Below are 21457 nucleotides of genomic sequence, written 5' to 3' on the forward strand. Positions count from 1 at the left end.
ACGCCCAACCTCGGGACCGCGAATCACAGTCGAACGATCCGTTGCGGCGAACCTTTACCACCAGATGTTCCATTCGGATACGGAAAATCGTAAAAGCGGATGACCGTTCTCTTCGGTTCTATACGGAACCACAGCGAACTCGAGAATCCTTGCAGTTCACGTAAAATGGTGAACGTGATGCATTTTCTCTTGGATATAGAAACGCAATTTTTATTTTGTAGCAATCAAAATTCAGATAAATAGTTTGCTCGGTTTCTTTTTATTTGTTGCTAAAGAAATTTTCGTATTTCGCATAATCGCTGTGCGCATACAGTCGCCCACGAAAGTGTTCGTACACCTTTTAAAACGCAATAACATTTTGAAAATTCGACCGAATCGCTTTTAGCGACTCGTCGTCGATTAAAGCGAACACATACATACGTACACGCATACATATACAGGGTGTCCCAAAAATGTCTCGCGATCCGTAAGTGGCGGGTTCCTCGGGTCGTCCGAAGCAACTCTTTCCTTTACAAAAATGTTCTCCGAGGCACCGTTAACGAGTTATCAACGGAAAAGCAGTGACCAATGAGAGGCGAGCTCGGCTAGCGCGAGACGACCGAACCAATGAGCGGAACCGGGCTTCGCGTGCTGGTTGGCCAGGCCGCCTCGCGTCAGCCGTACTCGATTCTTATTGGTCGCCGTTTTTCGTTGATAACTCGTTAACGGCGCCTCGGAGAAAATTTTTGTAACGGAAGAAGCTGCTTCAAATGATCCGAGGAACCCGCCATTTCCGGATTGCGAGACATTTTTTGGACACCGTGTATACATAGCATTCGAATTGCTGGGCCAGCGATTCTAGGGCAGTAAAATCGGGCGAAATCGCCGGATCGTTTATTCCCCCGTGAACTTAATACGGCAGTTGTTCGGTAATGACCAGCCTTCGGAATGGTTAATGCAATTAACAGAATAAGTTTTCCCGTGCGCCGTCACTCCGAACACCATTACTCACCGGGCGAAAGCTTCCGAGAGCGGAGGGTCCAAATTGGTACCCTGGGCACGCTGAGTCATTAAGTATTAGGGTTAGGGTCAAAGTTATCCTCCCTGTGGCACGTTATTAGATTATACTAGGTGTCCGTAACACGCCGGGACCCACTTCGGGGCTCGCTTTAGAACTTGATATTAATCAAACATTTTCAGGTAGTGATGCTCGGAGACTTCGGGGACCTATACTACTCGTTATAGCGGAGTATAGCCGCAATCCGATCGATATCAGATTCCGGTAGCAATCTGTGCGTATTTTAAACGATCTCACAGCGCAGAGAGTATAGAGCGCAGAAAGTATAGAGCGCAGAGAGTATAGAGCGCAGAAAGTATAGAGAGCAGAAAGTATAGAGCGCAGAGAGTATAGAGCGCAGAGAGTATAGAGCGCAGATAGTATAGAGCGCAGAGAGTATAGGGCGCACAGAGTATAGAGCGCAGAGAGTATAGAGCATAGAGAGCAAAGCGCCGAGAGTATAGTGCGCAGAGAGCAGAGCACCGAGGGTATAGAGCGCAGTGAGTATAGAGCGCAGAGAGCAGAGCACCGAGGGTATAGAGTGCAGAGAGTATAGAGCGCAGGGCGCGCAGTGTCAAGATGGGAAACGTACGATAGCATCTCGGCGGTGTATCGGCTCGCGAATCGTTCGGCCGGCTCCCAATTTCATTTCACCGTGGCTGCACACCTGCCGGCGCCCCCCCCCTTTCCCCGTTCCCTAGTTTTGCCCGGCTCTGCTCGTATATATCGATCGCTCGCAATAAAACCGGACACACAAATCAGTCGTGTCACGGCCTCTCCAGGAATCCTGTCGATCGCCGATTGGAAAAAGGACACCCGGGCTGATTTCACGGAACTATAATTAACAGTAATTACAGTCGGCCGCGCGCAGGGATCGCGGCCGTTTCACATTGCGAAAACCGCAGCGCGTCGGTGATTCGTTGTAAACGGCGCTGGGGAGGTCGGCGAGGCCGGGGAGTGGGGGGAGACTGGGCCAAGGGAAAATGAAAAACGCGTGTCGATTCATTGGAACTGATTGCGTAGCTGCACGCTAATTACCCGGCGCGATTTTCGTGGGTTTATGAGTTCCCTAATGAACAACTCGAAATGGTCGTTTCACTGCCGGTTGATACGACGCGAAGATAATTAGTAGATTACGGATTTTACGCGTTCGTGAGAAAGATCGGCGGCGGCTTTGATTCGACGCGATAAAGAGGTTAATGTGTTTAAGACTCGACGTGTTAAATTGATCGTGGCGAAATTATTTTCGATGGAGAACTGACCGAATTTAACCAAATCTTGGAGACGATTTTTCGTATAAAGATCCGTCGCTGTCTAGTAATTAACTTATTGCCAGGTTATTTTAACTCGTCCGTTGCACGCTAGCAGTATCTCGGTGCTAAGTCGAGTATTGTTGAAAACAGCGATTAATTAATTAATAGAACGAGGATCCGAATCTGAACGTCCGAAGGAAAAATTCGGGTTCGAATATTTATTTTATAAAAAGTTCGAGATATCGTTGCTTCTTTAAAAACGATCGAACGGAAATCTAACCTCGATCCATTTTAAAGCGTAAAGTCTCCGCTGTTAGCTCGCGCGAGCTCAATTTTTTCGGACACGCTCCTGAACTAGAAAATTAGCGGAAACTGGAAGATATAATGTTCCTTCGAAAAAATTAATTCCAGTCGATTCGAACGTCCTCGGAGAGCTCGACAAAAAAATTATTTCCGCAGCTAAAATCATGACGGATCCGAAGATCAAAGTGTCCTCTTTGCAACGAGCTCTTTAAAATTGACGCACGATCTTTTGTTGCCGGCCTATTGTATTCCGAATCAAAGCGGCTTATCGATTTCCATTTATCCGATATTACAGATTCGAACGTGTCCGAGAATTCCGAAAAATTTTCCGACCGCTGCACGGTGGTCCGGGAATTCGTTTATGGTTGTAATATCATAGGTCGTTCGCTATTGTCGAGTAAAAATATATGTTGTATGTTTGAACATTTAGGAAATCTTACCTGGGCGTAGAAATATATCATTGATTCTCGTTCAAATTATTCTACACGCGACGGCTGTGCGATGTCGTAAATAACCAAAAAACATCACTTATGGCAGCAAAGGGACTAGCAACAGACTAGACGCGCGCAGCATGACGCAATCAAAGAAACAAAGGTCCCCAGAATAACTGGAAAGTGGCGCCCCCCTGGGGCACCCAATGAAACCATGCTCGTTGAACGCGAATATGCAAGAGGTTACATCCAAACTTATCATCCTCTTCTTAGAAATTGTTGAAAAAGGTTAAAATCATATATAATATTCATATATAAAAGGCTGACACTTTTTTAAAAACTCTTCTCAAAGTTTGAATTGTTATAAATTCTAAGCTGTATGTATACGGATTAAAAAATGATTATAACAGTTCTCTGATATTTAACAATCGGTGTGTAAAACGTTTAATCTCGCTTCGAATTCGATGCATAAATTTTGCATTTAGAACACTGTATCTCAACACAAAATTATCTAAAATGCGTAAAATTTTGGATTTGTGAGTTTTGAAAGGTTAACACTTTACGACAAAACAATTTATTGTACCATATTAATATATATATATATATATATATATATATATATATAATAATATATAATATATATAATATATATAATATAATAATAATATATAATAATATATAATATATATAATACATCGATAAATTTACCTTTGGTCGCGGAAAGCGGATTTCGTCAAGCCACCGTGAATAGGTAACTAAAATTTCCATTGGTTCGGTAACAGAAATTTTTCCGATCGCGCGAGAAGCCCCCAGAATTCGCAGTACATTTGTCTGCAGTCGTCTCGTCGAGGTTGGGACGGAAGTGGTTTACTCTTTTCGATTGATTCGATTTTGATTCGCATTATTGCGCATCCGGAGGAAATGCCGCGAACCACGGGCCACTGACCACGGACGACGAGTCTCCCGGCGACGATCGATAGGACGATGGAGCGATAGAGGTTGTCGCCTGTCGATTGTCGGGTTTGTCGAGTTTGTCGAGAAGGCCAGGAATGGGCGGCCGTGAAAAGAGCACAACGGTAGCGGCGGCGGCGGTGGCGGTGTCGGTGGCGGGCCTTCGCACAAAGCCGGTGAAATGCCAAGCGTCGCGCTCGCAGTAGCACTTCCCTCTCTCTCTCTCTCTCTCTCTTTCCCCCTCCCTTGCTCTTCTCTTCGCCGCTGCTCGGGGGCTCTGGCACCGGCTCAGGCGCGCGTGTCGCCTAAAGCGCGTCCAATCTGTCAGAAGCCCTTAATAAACCATCCTCTTTCGAGCACCGCCGATAACGCCGATACACTCGATAACGAACGTCGGTCGATAAGACTCGAGGCTCCCATCGCCGCGCCGCGGCCCGTTACACGTGTCAAAGCGTTAATTAAACATTCCGCAGGCCGCAGGCACAACGACGCTCGACCGAGACCCCTTCGAGAAACTCGACCGTGCCGAATTCGCTTCTCCAGGTCGGCCGATGTTTCTGTCGTCGTTGTGACAAACAACGCGCGAGAAGATGTCGCGCTTCGCCATCCCGCCGTAGGCGAATCCGATTCAAGGAGTGTTAGGTTATATCGCGCTCGAAGTATAATTCAGAAGGATATGAATATGAAGGATATGATTGGTTATGTCGAGGTACAGGTATACAGGGTGTCCCGAAAATGTCTCGCAATCCGGGAATGGAAGGTTCCCGCGGTTATTCGAAGCAACTTCTTCCTCTGCGAAAATTTTCTCCGAGGCTTCGTTTACGAGTTATCAACGAAAAACACTGACCAATACGAGGCGAGCTCGGCCGGCGCGCGGCGGCCCAGCCAACGAGCGCGCGGAGCCCGGTTCCGCTCATTGGCTCGGCCGTCTCACGCCAAACGATCTCGCCTCTGATTGGCGCACTGTTTTTCGTTGATAACTCGTAAACGAAGCCGCGGATCGCATTTTCGCTAAGGAAAAAGTTTCTTCGAATCGCCTCAGGAATCCCCTACTCTCGAATTGCGAGACATTTTCGGGACATCCTGTATACATGTACCGTACACTTTAGGCAAGACAAAATCAAGCGTACCGTCTTATGGAAAATTGTTCGCCGACGCGAAAAAAAGAAAAAAGGAAAAGAAAGAAAATTCCTAAATAAGTTCTCGGCGGTTGTTCATTTTCGAGGAAGCTCGCGGGAGAAGCAGCGACGGAGGAACCCGTGAAAATGATGGCTTACTCAATTTTTCAGCAGCGAGATGCAGAAAACTCGAGGCTCGGGGACTCGAGACTCGATTGCTCCGAGGTGCCAAGGCCTCCTCGGAACGCATCCTCGAGGCACGTTCCCGCGTCTCTCAGGGTCTCTCGGGGTCTCTTTTCGAGCAGCCCGTGAAAGATGCATCGCCTCCCAGCCCCGGATATCGCTCTGTTTGCGCGGACTTTCGACTCGACTCGACTCGACTCTGCTCTGCTCTGCTCGTCTCGCGTTACCGAGTCCCGTCTAGCCCGCGGAAAGCTTTTTATTCCGCGGCAAGCACGTATCGTCCGCGGGAAAAACCTCTTCCACCGGAAAATCCGATATATCAGGATCCCGGCCCCCGATTCAATTGCTTTTCATGCGGTGTCCCCTCGACTGTTTCTCGCGTTTCTGTCAAAATGGCTGCGCCGCCGGGTCCTCTCGATATTGCCAGCGAGAGAGCAGTGTCCCGTCTCGAAGCCACGCGTGCGTGACAAGGCAGTCGCAGCGTTAAGGAACCAATTCGGAAATCAATTTCTCAGCTTCGCGGTGACGTGTTTTCCGCTAGAGAGAGAAATTGTAATTTCTTTACGAGGGGCCACGCGCTTGCTGCATACGTATACAGGGTGCTCCCAAAAATGTCTCGCAATCCGGAAACGGCGGGTTCCTCGGATCATTCGAAGCAACTTCTTCCTTTACGAAAATGTTCTCCGAGGCATCATTAACGAGTTATTAACGAACAAACAGTGACCAATAAGAATCGAGTACGGCTGACACGAGGCGGCCTGGCCAACCGGCGTGCGAAGCCCGGTTCCGCTCATTGGCTCGGTCGCCTCGCGCCAGCCGAGCTCGCCTCTCGTTGGTCACTGCTTTTTCGTTGATAACTCGTTAACGGTGCCTCGGAGAACATTTTTGTAAAGGAAAAAGTTGCTTCGAATGACCCGAGGAACCCGCCGCTTTCGGACTGCGAGACATTTTTGAGAGTACATGTAGAGTTTCGAAGCTTTGCGTTCTGGTCGAGCCTTCTGCAACGTTCTGCAACGTTCTGCAACCTTCATTGTAGCACCGATGCACAGCTATTTTTGCACAAAATTTCGTCACCGTGCTCTAAAAGCGAACATGACAGAGCCTCTCGCCGAGCCGGACGCTCCATCGAAAATTCTTATAAATAGATTTTAATTAGATCAACCCGTTACAAACTGTTATATATTTAGCTTGCGATTTTCACGTGCTCGTATCGAAAATGAACACGTTGTGAATTCGTTTTGACAAATGTCATTTGCACAAGCTCGCGTCCCGTCGCTCGTGACGATCGTTCGACGAGCTAACGGGTGTCCCGAAATTCATGCAAGAAGTAATGTTAATAGAGAACACGGGTTTATGATTAAAAATTGTAAATTTTTTTATCGATTCATAAAGTATACGGTACAAGGTTTTGTACGGAATAGCATATCGGGCAAATGACCTCTTTTGTTGAAATTTTCCACGACCGTTTTACATAAACGTGGCTGAATTTCGTTGATACGGCGCTCAATTTCCTTCCTCGAGGCGTGGCTGGTCGTGGGCTCGCTGGCGTTAACCTTAGACGTCAAGAAACCGCAAAGAAAAAAAATCCCACGACGTTAATCGCATAATCTGAACAGTCAATTCTGATCACCGAAACGGGATTGACTCTCATTATTTTCAAAATATAACCTCGACAATTTTTAATAACCCTGAACTGTCAGCTTTTTTTTCGTTGGCAACACTTCACCGCACAAAATGGCGCAATATTTAAATCTTGCGTGAATTTCGGGATATCCTTTAGTTGCAAACAATTGGAAATAACAACTTAAACCAATCGGTAATAACAAAATAATATCGTATTGCTTTAATGAAGCTTTAATGGAACAATTTCATGTATAACTGCAACTTGTTTCGCGTTCTAACCTGTTCTTATCGAAATCTATTCTTGGTAAATTTTGGCAAGTAGTTTAGCGTTGCGTCGCATCGCCTCGCGTCGTGTCGGCTCGCATCGTCTCGCGTCGCGTCACATCGGCTCGCGTCGGATCGCCTCGTGTCGCCTCGGCTCGCATCGGCTCGCGTCGAATCGCTTCGTGTCGCGTCGCATCAGCTCGCGTCGTATCGCTTCGCCTCGCATCGCCTCGCCCCGCGTCGCATTGCCTCGCCTCATCTCGCCTCGTCTCGCCTCATCACGCCTCATCTCGTCTCGTTTCGCCTCGTCTGGTCCCGTCGGCAAACCAGAGGAGAAGCTGTCGATGGAAATGTCTGTCCACCGAACAATAACTCCGAATCGTTAATAGCGCCCGCGTAAACTTACGAAAATAATTGAAGATGAGACTCGCCACTTAGCTCTTGTTTCTCGCAATGAAATTCAGCGACCGCGATCCACTTATAAAGTACATACATATAGCGCTTAACTATAAACTTTCGGAAACATTAATCTGGCCGCGATTTATCGTGAAATAATCGACGGGAACGATTTGGCGCGCGGTACGGCGTGCGGCAGCCAGGTCTCGATAATTCTCGGTTGGTCAGAGGAAGAGGATGAGAATCAGGGAAGAGAGGATGTTTTGCTCCTCGTGTAAGCGGTTTATGGGAAAATCGATAGGAAGTATGCGAGAGCCTGCTTTCCCGGGGATAATTCGCGCGATGTTATGTTTCTGCCGATACAACTCCTCGAACCGTGACTCACTCGAGCCGAGCCGAGCCGAGCCGTGCGGTCCCTCTGACCTATCCTTCGTCCCTCTCCTCTCCTCTCCTCGCCGCTACGCTCCGCTCCTGGCCGGCAGTCTTGTTCGCATCGATCATCGGATCTTACGATTTCGACGGGACCTTTCACTGCTCTTTTCCCGTCGTCTCGTCTCGCCCCGTTGTCTCGTTTCGTTTCGTTTCAATGTCTTGTTTCGTCTCGTCTTCTTTTGTTTTGTTTCGCCTTGCCTCGTCTCGCCGCGACTAGCTTCGACTCGCCTCGCGTCGGATCGCTTCGCGTAGCATCGCCTCGTCTCGCATCGCCTCGTCTCGCATCGCCTCGCGTCGCATCGGCTCGCGTCGTCCCGTATCGCCTCGCCTCGCATCGCGTCGCATCGTTTCGCGTCGCCTCGTCTCATCTCGTCTCATCTCGTCTCGTTCCGCCTCGTCTGGTCGCGTCGGCTAACGCAACATGGTAGTTAACCGCACGCGCTGCCATTCCACCGACGTTCGAGAGAGCCGGCTCATCGATTTCCCGTCACTCGCATCGTTCTTTCCGCCAGAGAAATTCAATTCTCCGCCGCTTTTCCTACGGCTGACCCTTGTTCACAGGGCGGCAGCCGGGTCTCTCGGGACCCTACATATAGTCTCGTAAACGTCCCGCATAGTTCTATTCATTTGGTAGTGTAATCGGTCTGTTCGTCGACGAGAATTGAACGATATAACCTTCGCTTTCCGAATCTTCTCCCTCGTTCAGATTTGTCTAATCTTCTTATCCTCTTTAAAAAAAATCTGCAATTTTGGTTCGTTTGCTGGTTCTTACAAGGTCAAGATTTCAAGGCGCGGAGATAGACGATTTCGCAGCACTCGGTCGGCGACTTTTTTTCTGTCCCGTGTGAAAATAAAACGTGCGGAAAGTTCGAAGAGACGCGAGTACGACACATTCGAGATTCAGATTGCAGACGACGAGTTTCGTATTTTTAACGAGCCGACCGTTCTCCGCGCGACGCTAAAAGCATCCGACCTTGGATTAAACGGGAGGACGGCTCTTGATTCTTCTCGAATGGACGTTTATATTTACTCTGCCAAGGACACGACCTCCGATATCGCGCCGACGATATCAGAGAACGCATGAAATATTCCAACCTGTTCAGCGAAACCGAGGTCCGCGAGTCGCGATGCCCAGGTGCTCGATTTAGGGTGCCGGGGCTCGTCGCGGACGAGATAGCCTATTTAAATCCAGCCTAATCCATCCTACATACATATGTAATGTCTCGCAATCCGACAGTGGCGGGTTCCTCGGGTGATTTGAAGCAACTTTTTCCTTTACAAAAATATTCTCCGAGGCACCGTTAACGAGTTATTAACGAAAAACGCTGACCAATGAGAAGCGAGCTCGCTGAGTGGCGGTTGGCGCGCGGCGGCCGAGCCAATGAGCGCATGGAGCCCAGTTCCGCTCGTTGGCTTGGTCGCCGCGCGCCAGCCGCCTCTCAGCGAGCTCGCCTCTCATTGGTGCATCGTTTTTCGTTAATAACTCGCAAACGGCGCCTCGTAGAAAATTTTTGTAAAGGTAAAAGTTGCTCGAAACGACCTCGGGAACCCCTGTTTCCCAATCTCGAGTAACTTTTCGGACATCCTGTACAACAATTCCGAGCGATGACGAGTACACTCGTCGGACACAAAGCAAATGTCACTGTTAAAATATTGTTAAAAATTTCAGTTTTCTATTTTCGCTTCGATCAATTCAATTGACTTTGCGGGAATCCTGATTCTGCTAAAAATGAGCGACACGGTCGGAAATGATCGCAGAGAAGGAGCGCAGCGCCGCGTCGCGTCGCGACGATGAAAAACGCGAGGAGCGGAGGGGAGGCGTAAATTAATTAGGAAACGAGACGAAAGCGGGAGCGAATGAAATAGAAACACCGGGCGAAAGTTGAAGCGCGTGAATGCCGTTAGGTAATTGAACGCAGCATTGGCTAGTAAATCCCGGCAAGTAGCAGTTGTAACGATGTTGCAGGGAAAAGAGCCCGGTAGGCACCGGCGCTCATACTCCGGTCTCATCGGCAAAATTGCTCCGCAGCTAGCCTACGATTCTCCTGTGTGCGTCCAAGCGTCTGTATCTACTGCATGCGCGCACGTGCAAAGCCACTTCTGCGAAGGAAATGCCCGGCGCAGTGGTAATGGTCGGTGTATGGTCGGACGCGGCGCACGGGATTAGCATAAACGTTCGCCGGCGCGTTACTGCCGCGGGTATAACGCGTGAACGGGATCGATGCCGCGTCCTATTAGAGGGATCGCGACATCGATCGATCCGTCGTCGCTCTTGCCACGCGGCCAAAAGGTGGAGGACGGGAAACGTTCTCGCCAACCTCGTCGATCATTCAACTTTTCCGCTCGATTCGCGCGGAAATACACGTTGTCCCAAAAATGTCTCTCAATCCGGAAATGGCGGGTTCCTCGGATCATTCGAAGCAACTTCTTCCTTTACAAAAATTTTCTCCGAGGCACCGTTAACGAGTTATCAACGAAAAACTGTGCGCCAATAAGAATCGAGTACGGCCGACGCGAGGCGGCCCGGCCAACCAGCGCGCGAAGTCCGGTTCCGCTCATTGGCTCGGTCGCCTCGCGCCAGCCGAGCTCGCCTCTCGTTGGTCACTGCTTTTTCGTTGATAACTCGTTAACGGTGCATCGGAGAAAATTTTTGCAAAGGAAAAAGTTGCTTCGAATGACCCGAGGAACCCGCCACTTTCGGATCGCGAGACATTTTTGGGACACCCTGTATATAAAATGGGTGGCGAGCGGCGTCGCTGAAAATTGTCGTACTATTTTTTAAAGTAACTGTAACAGTATCAGATTCATTTACATTTCAAAATACAAACGAGTACTGCAATATTTGTAAATACCGCAATTAAAATGCAGTTGCCAATAAGCTGAATTTCGTATGCATAAATTGCGTCGAATAAATTGCATCGTATAAAATGGAAATAACCGTTGATCCGGAAAGCATCTTTTGGATTTCGAGTTAAAACAGCTTCGATCGCGAAAGGTTGAAACTTCTTCGTCGAGATAAAATGTAATCCCTTTATCAGTTTCGATATTAGCAGTTGATAATTACACGCGGATAATTTTGCGGCTGCCGTAAAATTAGAATTTAGATGGAACGTTCGTAATTGCGGGTCCAAATGGACCCGCCATCCGAAGGTTAATCGAGCAACTATCGATCGCGCAGACCGCCGATCCGCGTACCGAAAATGAAAATTAATTAAAAATTATTGTTTAACAAGTGCAAAAGAAATTAATTATCTATAGTTGAAAATAACTATTTGTTAAACATATTTTGTGAAAATTTCATTGCAATATCTTCGATGGTTCAAAAGTTACAACAGAATGTCCACTGAATTTTTCGATCCAGCCCACTGTGCGCCGATGCTAATAATTTTTTCTCGGACCATACACCGACGCGGTAGCGAGTAAGAACAGCGATTCATCGATTGGTCAGTAAGGTTTTGCCGTTTGTTGTTAGCCGAGGCAGGGATCGCAGTCGCGGCGGAAATGAAGCAGCCGGAAGAGAGAACCGCCGAAGAGAAGATGGCGCTCCTCGGTAAACCGAAGCTGGGCGAGGTGTCCCGGGCACAGATCAGGATCAAAGAATCGAAGGAGTTCAAGAACACCGTTGACAAGCTGGTCCAGAGGGCGAACGCTTCTATACTGCTCGGTGAGTAGACTATTTCTCGCCGTTTTTATCTGTATACAGTAATGTCTCCCTTACTGACGCTCAGATCGTCCACTAAAATGGACAGTTTGGGAAGAGGAGATGCGATTATTCGAATCTTGCAACTCGTTTTTATAGTTGTTGACTATAAAAGTGAATCGCAAGGATTGAATAATCGCATCTCCTCATCCAAAATTGTCCATTTTCGTGGGCAATCCGAGCGTCGATTAGAGAGACATTGCCGTAGTACCCGTTTTCTTAATTCGCTCGTATTTGTCCGAATATTTGGCACCGGAATACTTTCCCGGTTGTCGCAATTTTTCCTACGGCTCCATAATTTATCACCTAGTCCGTAGAACGTTTTCCCAAGCTTCCCAATTCTTTTCCCGAGCCGTACTATTTTTTATTCGACGCTCTCGTAACGTTTGTCGCAGACTCTAAAACAACGGTCCAGGTTCGACTATTTTAATAGCAATAATTATCTCGACAATTTGTTGCGGGGGATGAAATTTTGTTCGCAGGTCTCCCAAGTCTTTGGAAGGTCGTACGATTTCTTTTCACAAGTCCTTTAACTCCGCGGCAGAACTTCGATATTTCTCGCGAATCCAATAAGTTTCTCGCGAGGATTAAAACTGCTCGTTTTTATAGCTTCCGATTGTCGACAATTATAAAAACGAGGCGCGAGGCTCGAATAATCGTGTCTTCTCTTCCCAAATTGTCCGTTGTTTGTAAGCACGCTATAATAAATTCTCCCCAATTGACGCTCAGATTATACGGTAATGTCTCTCTAATCGACGCTCGGATTGTCCACGAAAATGAACAATTTCGGAAGGGGAGGTACGATTAATTCGATCCTTGCGGTTCATTTTAATAGTCACGAATTGTCAACAACTATAAAAACCAGCCGCAAGACTCGAGTAATCGTATCTCCTCTTCCCAAACTGTCCATTTTCGTGGACAATCCGAGCGTCATTTAGAGAGACATTACCGTACCTCGCGCCTCGTCTTTTACCACGCCTCACCTCGTCTTTTACCTCGCCTTACCTCGCCTCGCCTCGTTTAGGCTCCTTCGCGCCTCTCGAGCTGGTTGCTTAAACAGCCACTTTGCAATCCTCTCACGCACTCGCCTCCGAAGAGAGCCCTTACGTTTGCAACTTTCTACTCCGGCAAATTTCAGGCTCGCGATCCCCCTTCGAAATAAGGGAGGAAACTTTTGAAATCGACTGTCAGTTCTATATGAAAAATTAAATCCGAACACTACGAGTCCGAAGAAATAAATTTATTCAACGATTTCCAGTAGACGTATATTCTCGAGACCGATATAATAACTATGAAATAAAAATTGTCAAAAAAAATTGTTAAATATAACCTTGTCATAACCTTTTAACATTTCGTGAATTACTTTCCGAACGGAACTGCCTCGGCCACCGAGAAACGTTCCCTAAAATTGCGACGGTGGCGCACGAGTTTTTCGCGAACCGGTTCGCCAATTAAAGCGATCGCTAAATCTTTTCTCGGGACAAGATGGTATCGCGGGCCGCAAGAAATACCGCGCCACATGCGGGAGAGGATCGTGCAGGGGCGATAGTTTCCTCGATGCCGGCGCGGCGCGCCCCGTGGCATCTCTCGCTTTCTTGCCTCTCGAAACTGGTCCGGGGTCGTCTAATCCCTTCGCGAATATCCTTTCTTACCTTCCTCGTCGTCTTTTTCCGTTGATTCGCGAGGCAATTTCGTCGGTCGAGCGGGAAGAATTATCGCTCGCTCGCTCGCGCGCGCGCGCGCACGTTATACGGCATTCGAAGTCGAGCACTTTTATCTCGGCGTTTCCTGTTTTTCTTCCCGCACGTTCGAAAGTTCAGCCGGACTTTTTTTGCTCCTTCGCGTCCTATTTCGTGGATTCCGAACGTGTTCGACCCGTTTCGTTCCCTGTTGGACGCTTCTTCGGATCCTTTATTATTATTATTATTATTATTATTATTATTATTATTATTATTATTATTATTATTTGCAAGAGAGAGCGAGAGAGAGAGAATGAGAGAGAGAGCAAAAGAGAACGAGAGAGAGAGAGAGAGAGTGAGAGTGTGAGAGAGAGAGAGAGCAAAAGAGAGCAGGAGAGCGAGAGAGAGAATGAGAGAGAGCGAGAGAAAATGAGAGAGAGATTAAAAGAGTGCGAGAGAGAGCGCGAGAGAGCAGGAGAGCGAGAGAGATGGGGAGAGCGAGAGAGAGAGAGTGCAAAAGAGAGCGAGAGAGAATGAGAGAGAGCGAGAGAGAATGAGAGAGAGCAAGAGAGAGCGAGAGAGAGAGCAAAAGAGAGCGAGAGAGAGAGAGTGAGAGAGAGAGAGGGAGAGAGAGAGAAGGCGGAATCTCTCTCGAGAGCCGCGCGATGCGTTCAAATAGAGATTATCCCGCACGGCCGGTACAATTCGCGGAAGAGGAAACGCGGAAGACCGATGGAAACAGACGGGAGGCCCGCACAAAGCCCGACTTTTTCCGTTTCTAATTGTTTTCCAACGGGCGCGTTTCCGTTTGCTCGGTTCTCCGGCGGAACGCGACTAGGTCAGTGGTTTCCCACGAGTGTCTCGCTTTAATCAGGCCCCATTCACGGCCGAATTTATGCTCGAGCGACCGAACGAGAGATCTTCGAGTCGCATCTGCACGCCGGAAAACTCGACCGACCGACCGACTCAGCGAATTCTCTCTGCTAATTTCGCGTCCGCGACCATAACTCGCGAACTCCCGCGTCCCGGCTCGACGCGACAGGGACACTACTCGACACAAAATTTCCTGAACAACATACAGATAAAATTCTGGAAATATCTTGTACGATACGGAACGATAAATTTGCCACCGTCGAAACGCCGCGCCGGTTTCTTATCTTATGATTCTATTAATTAATAAATGATTCGTTGGATCCTCTTTCAACGGAAACGCTCGAACAAACGACACGTGTTCGAGCAAGCTTTTCGCGCGGATAACGAAATTAATAATGAAGAAAATTCGAAAATTATTTTACAAAAATTTCGAAAACAATAGCAACTGAAACGGCGACGTTCGAGTGCAAATGATCGAACGCCAAAATTCCCAATAATTCTTCGACTTCGTTGCGACGCCTTTGCGACGAGACCAAAGATCCTTCTAGAACCGATCGATTCGATTCGTTTGTAAAAAGATGAAGCTATCTTTCTCGGCATCGCTTCGAGAACGAGGAATAAATCGTGATCGTTCGCCGAGAAAATCTAATCGAGCTTCTCGTTTTTCCCGAACAGCGCGAAAACGAGTGTCGAAAGCGGAGCCGCGGAGGGCGGCTGGAAAACGCGAGTTCCCGGGAGAGAAAAGGAAAGAATATCGACCGGGATCGTGGATTCGTGCCGACTCCGAGAAAATTGGGGAAAATCGTCGCGGACGGCCGTTTCGGCGCCGAGTCGCTCCGTCGGCGCGACGAGCCGCGCCTTTTGTTCGCCGGCTCGTTCATGCATCCTCGCGCGTTTCCCTCCGCCTATTGTGATCCGAAATCGGCTCCGTCCTCTTCCTGTAGCCGGCTTTCCACCGGCAAACCACCCCGCGATACGCGCGAGTTTTCGGCTCGACGAGCCGAGACAGGCGGTTTCTTCGCTCCTTCGGGAAGCAGGGGACGAAACACGGCCGAGGGAAAGTTTGCTCTCGAGTCGCGGCGCGCGATCGATATCCTCCGGCGAAGCGTCGTCGACGAGCGGAAACCGTACGCGCGATCGATTCGCCGAACGGATCCGCGACGCGTTTCGCTCGTCGAAGCTTTCAGAATTTGCCGGACGATCTGCTTCCGTTTTATTCGCGTTTTAATAATAGTAATAATAAAAATATACAGGCTGTCCCGAAAATGTGTCGCAATCTGGAAATGGGAGGTTCCCGAGATGATTCGAAGCAACTTTTTCCTTTGCAAAAATTTTCTCCGAGGCTTCGTTTACGACTTGTCAACGAAAAACAGTGACCAATGAGAGGCGAGCTCGGCTAGCGCGCGGCGGCCCAGCCAACGAGCGCGCGGAGCCCGGTTCCGCTTATTGACCCGGCCATCACGCGCCAAACGATCTCACCGCCGATTGGCGCACTGTTTTTCGTTGATAACTCGTAAACGAAGCCGCGGATCGCATTTTCGCTAAGGAAAAAGTTGCTTCGAATCGCCTCAGGAATCCCCTGCTTTCGGATTGCGAGACATTTTTGGGAAAACCTGTATATAAATTAAATTAATAATAATATTATAATATAATAATAAAGTTAATATTATAATATGATATAATAGTATAATTAATAATCGAACGAGCGAGAGAAGCGGCTTCGTTAAATTCGGTCGTTCGCGGTACCCGGGGCTTGATCGCGACAAATTTTTAATAACAACAGATTTCCAATGGAAATTTAAAGTTGTAATAGATTTTAAACGAGGCGACGGGGGCGACGCGAACTTTCGAAACTGTCCTTCGCATAGGCGTCGTTATTTCAGCGGCAGAAAATTACAATGGGCGCGACGCGCGCGCGGAAGCTGTTTACTTTATTTTGAAAACTCGAATGGGAACGTTTAATCCTGTTTTATCCAGTTTTCTTTTTTTTTCTTTTTTTAATGTTTCGCGAAAGCTGCTTTTATCCGCGTAACTATTTCTCGCGTTCGTTAACTCCAGGACATATCGGATCGAACGTACGTTTTGCCGGAGTAGCTGCAATTTTTCTAGCACGTACAGTCGGACACAAATGTTACGTACACACGTGGAAATGATTTTTCTAAAATTGGATCGAGCGATTTTCATTATTTTCAGACGGTTTAGTCTGATACACGACGCGTAATATAATTTTTGCAAAAAATCGCACTTTTTAACTTTTCTATTGTAATATTATTCTTCTCTTATTATAATATTAATATAATATTGCAACAATTTTACTATAATATTAATATAATATTATAACAACTTTATTATAATATTAATATAATATTATAACAATTTTATTATAATATTAATATAATATTACAATAATTTTACTATAATATTAATATAATATTATAACAATTTTACTATAATATTATTATAATATTATAACAATTTTACTATTATATTAATATAATATTACAACAATTTTACTATAATATTAATATAATATTATAACAATTTTTAATATAATATTACAACAATTTACATATAATTATTTTGCACGCATTGTTTAGCAATCCAGCCCGATTTGGGAAAAAGTTAATCCCGCTTTTTAACTCGAGCATGACAATTTCACAAAATGAAAATAACTTATTTGGTCGAACTAAAAATTGAAAAAAAAAACGGAGAAACGAGTGGTCGTCGCAATCGCCGAAGGATTTTTTAAAGCGATTTCCGCGATCTATCTCGGGCAAATTGTTCCGAGGTCGAATATCAGCGACCGGAATCGCGGCCGGGCTCGACACGTTGACCGAGTTCCGAGTTTCAAGTTCCGATGTAATAGTCCACTCGTTACGGGTTCTCTAAACGAGTTTGCGTTCCCGACGCGCGGCTCGCAACGTTGTAAAATACCAGAGTTAATTTGTGCAGCCGGCAGCGACCGCCGCCGCCACCGCCGCCGCACACGGAAATATTAAATACGGATGCACCGGGCGGCGAGAGTAGCCGATGCTTTTACGCTTCGGATACGTTAATGTATTCGCAACAAATTCGCTGGATGCGGCGCGGCGTGTACATATTTCCATAATCGCGTGTAACTTCTCGAGCCGCTGTTACATGCCAGCCGCATGCATTGCTATGAATTTGCTATGCAGACGTCGCGCGAACCGACGACGCAACGCGACGCGACGCGGCGCGTCGAGACGCGAAATGGAACAACGGTATAAGACACGCGGGGGCATCAACCAAAAAAGATTCCATCCCGGATGCCTCGCGTTCTTCGAATTTCCTATGCGTTTCGATGCATCCGAATAAGTTCCCGGGGAATTTCAACGGTCCTGCGGAACTTGAATTCGAGCCGTTAGTCTGGGTACACTCCCTTCGGAAAGTATTAGGACGCTCGCAGGAAAATTCAATAAATTTGGGGAACCGATATAGGAAACTGTTATGATTTCTCCGATTTATTTCAAAATTGATCTAGTTAGCCTAGGTACACTCCCTTCGGAAAGTATTAGGGCGCTCGCAGGAAAATTCAATAAATTTGGGGAACCGATATAGAAAATTGTTACGATTTCTCCGATTTATTTCAAAATTGATCTAGTTAGCCTAGGTACACTCCCTTCGGAAAGTATTAGGACGCTCGCAGGAAAATTCAATAAATTTGGGAAACCGATATAGGAAACTGTTACGATTTCTCCGATTTATTTCAAAGTTGATCTAGATAGCCTAGGTAAAAAAAAAAAATTTCGAACTCTCCGCGGAAGCCAAAGGTGCTCGAAAGCCGTGAAAAATTTCGACCGCTCGACGAACGACGAGTTGCCTCGGCGACGGCCGAGGCAACTCGTAAACACGAATGTAACTCGGCCGTAAAACGGGAACCGACTGCGAGATAAAAGCGGAACGATGGCGTGGCGTGGGGCGTCGTTTAAGCGCGGGTCCGGGCCTCATTTGAATATAAATTCAAATTCAAATTCAAATTTGATCCTTGACTAAAACCTCGGCTGCCTTGCCGGTCGCAGGAGCGCGCGCGCGCGCGCGGCAATCCTCCGGGAAAACGGAGGAGCGATACCGCGCGTTCAGGAATACACGCGCGCACATATACATATGATATCGGGGGCCCCTTGGGACGCGGAGCGGAGCGGAACAGAGCGGAGCGGTGCGGAGCGCTCGGCTGCCGGAACTCGCCTCGCCGATGAAAGAATTCCGGAGGAGCTCGTTACAGCGCTAAGCAAATTCGATTAGCCGCCCGTAATTGGAGAACAGACGCGCGATGCTCTTTCTCTCTTTCGCTCTCTCTCGCTCTCTCTTTCATTCTCTCTCTCGCTCTCTTTTGCTCTGTCTTTCATTCTCTCTCCCGCTCTCTCTCTTATTCTCTCTCGCTCTCTCTTGCTCTCTATCTCATTCTCTCTCTCGCTCTCCCGCTCTCTCTCATTCTCTCACTCTATCTCTCTCTCATTCTCTCACTCTATCTCTCTCTTCCACTTTCTCTCTTTCTCTCTCTCGCGCTCTCTCTCTCTCTCTCTCTCTCTCTCTCTCTCTTCCACTCTCTCTCGCTCTCTCATTCTCTCTCGCGCTCCCTTCAACTCGATTCTTCGTCGAATGAAGTCGACGGATGTCCGACCATAGTCGACTCGTTCCACTCGTAGTCTCGCGATCAAATAATCTTCGCTGAAATTTCTATTCGAGCCCCGACAGAATGTAAACTAATTTTACACATTAGCGGATTTTCAGACAGAGAAGACCGCCTTTGTAAATTACACCGGGGGGGGGGGGGCGGAATTTCATTCGTAAAGAAAGAAAAAACCTACTCCGGAGCATCCGCCTTTGCACGCAGGAAATTTCGTTTTCCGACCGGCAAAGTTTGCGTTTGTTTTTCAATCGTTTTCACGTGCTCGTTGCGTAGAGTAGCTATCAACGACTGTACTCTCGTACACACAGCAGATCCTAATCGCGATTCATTATTCGTTTTCATTTTACAGAAAATAAGAAAGAGCGAGCAGAACGAGTCGTATAAATCGCTAAATTGTATCAGCCGAGTACAAAGAAACACGTGTAACGTACATCCGTGATCGAATCGGTCTCCGAGATTCGATTGCTTAAACCTTGAACTGTCGCCAGTTTCCGGAATGAAAAATTGTTTCCGTCCGACGCGCGACGGTAAAGTTCGTTATCGCGGGATTAAACGACGAAGGCGGTCCGCGCGCGCGCAAGTATACATCAACTAGCGCGCAAAAGTTCAGCCCGTCGCGATAAAGCTCGGATTAAAGAATGTTCGCTTTCGAACAAACGAAAAAGCAGAACAGAGAAACTCGCCGAACGCGGATAAACACGGGGCCCATCGTCGTCTCTGCGACGTTAAACAGATTAAAACTCGGTCGAACTAATTTCCGAGAGACAGAACGACGGCGGGAGAGGCGAAGCCGGTTTCGACGGGTCGCAGGCACGCGGCAAAATAATGCGATAAAGCAGCGTTGATAATTCCGTTTCCGGGGTCGTGCCTTCGGGGACATCGAGGCACCGACGTCGGCCGAGAGCCAGTCAATTCGAACTTGTTCCGACGCGACGCGAGACGAGACAACGCGAGGCGACGCGAGCCGACGCGAGACAACGCGACGCGGGACGATGCGAGCCGACGCGAACCGATGCGACGCGACGCGAGACAACACGAGACAACACGAGACAACGCGAGGCGACGCGAGCCGACGCGAGCCGACACGAGGCGGCGGTGCGCCGCTCGACAAAAGCCCGAGCACCGGCACTCGGCGCTCTCGAAGCGAGTGCTTCAAGCTCCAGCTCTTGCTCGATCAAAAGACTCGAAGTCGAGAGAAGTTGTATTTCCGGTTTTAGGACCGCGATCGCTCTCTCTCGACCCTGTTTACGCGGGCCTTGAATAAATTTCGCAAGCAGACAGGCAGGCGAGCTCTGGGCGGCGCGGGGCTGTTTCGACGATACCGATCGACCAAATTTAACGACGGCTGACCGAGTTTCCTCGAATCGGATTCCCATTCAATTTTATGAAATTCTCGAAACTCCCGTCCGCCGCTCGCCATTATACTTTGAAATTTGATCGGTTCCAAGGCATATCACGGTCTTACGATCCATTCGCGGCGTTATCGTATACGCGTATCCCGCTCCGAAAAACAAGACAGCTTTCGTAACAGTTTCAATTAATTCGAGTTCGTTAAAATTCCGGATATTGCGCAGATAATCTGAATACGCGCTGGCTTCTTCCGTGTCGCCAGCGAATTTCCAATCGTCGAATCGAATCGAAAGTATGGGTCGGTTTATGGTGAAAAAGGCATCGGAGAATATTTCGGGACTTCGAAAAAAAAGGGGAAACTGTGTGAATTCTGAGCTGTGCGTGGAATACGCTGCACGGAATTGGTGAAATACAACACCGGTATTTGACACGCTCGCGTTTCGAGATAAACATCGTCTGTCTGGAAATTCGATAGATTCGGTAGATTCGATGGATTCGATAGATTCGATAGATTCGATAGATTCGATAGATTGGACAGAATCGAGCGCTGAGCCAACCAACCCTTTCCCGATTTGCCAGCGTCGAAGCTGTCGGCGACTTTCCCGGCAATCTCGATCTCGACACGTCCGTTTCCCCCACCCCTTCCCTGCCCTACCCTGCGGCTGGATCAACCGTGATCCATGCTGCGACGCAGAGGACAGGAGGAGGCTTTGTTTCGTTGTCGAGAACCGAAACGAGAACCGAAAGCGAAAATTCCACAAACGGAACGTTTCGTGCGACGTAAAATAAAATAGTTCGTTAAATGCCATAGCCGAGGCAGAAAGTAAAATATTCTCCCGATCTCGATAATTGTTTTGCATCAGTTGACTCTATTCTGTCCACTTCTATGCATATGTATACACACACACACACACGCACACGCACAGTTAATTACTTTGTATTAAAAAAAAGCTGTGCTGTGATCGTTCAGTTTGAATATTAGGTTATTAGGTTATTAAGTTATTTAGGTTATTTAAATTATTTAGGTTATTTCAGTTATTTAGATTATGTCAAGGTTATTTAGGTTATTTAGATTATATCAAGGTTATTTAAGTTATTTAGGTTATTTAAGTTATTTAGGTTATTTATGTTATTTATGTTATTTAGATTATTTAGGTTATATTTAGGTTATTTAGATTATTTAGGTTATTTCAGTTATTTCAGTTATTTAGGTT

General features: G+C 47.4%; 1 protein-coding gene across 1 annotated transcript in view; it reads left to right on the top strand.

The window, feature by feature from the left end:
• Positions 1-21457, top strand: part of Calx (sodium/calcium exchanger 3) — a 182691-nt gene that overhangs the window by 78029 nt on the left and 83205 nt on the right. Inside the window, exon 4 of the mRNA XM_076527693.1 lies at positions 11463-11654. Coding sequence (XP_076383808.1) covers positions 11463-11654 — 192 coding nt within the window. The remainder of the gene's footprint in view (positions 1-11462; positions 11655-21457) is intronic.

Source organism: Megalopta genalis, unplaced genomic scaffold (genome assembly GCF_051020955.1).
Source record: "Megalopta genalis isolate 19385.01 unplaced genomic scaffold, iyMegGena1_principal scaffold0037, whole genome shotgun sequence".
Classification (NCBI taxonomy): Eukaryota; Metazoa; Arthropoda; class Insecta; order Hymenoptera; family Halictidae; genus Megalopta; species Megalopta genalis.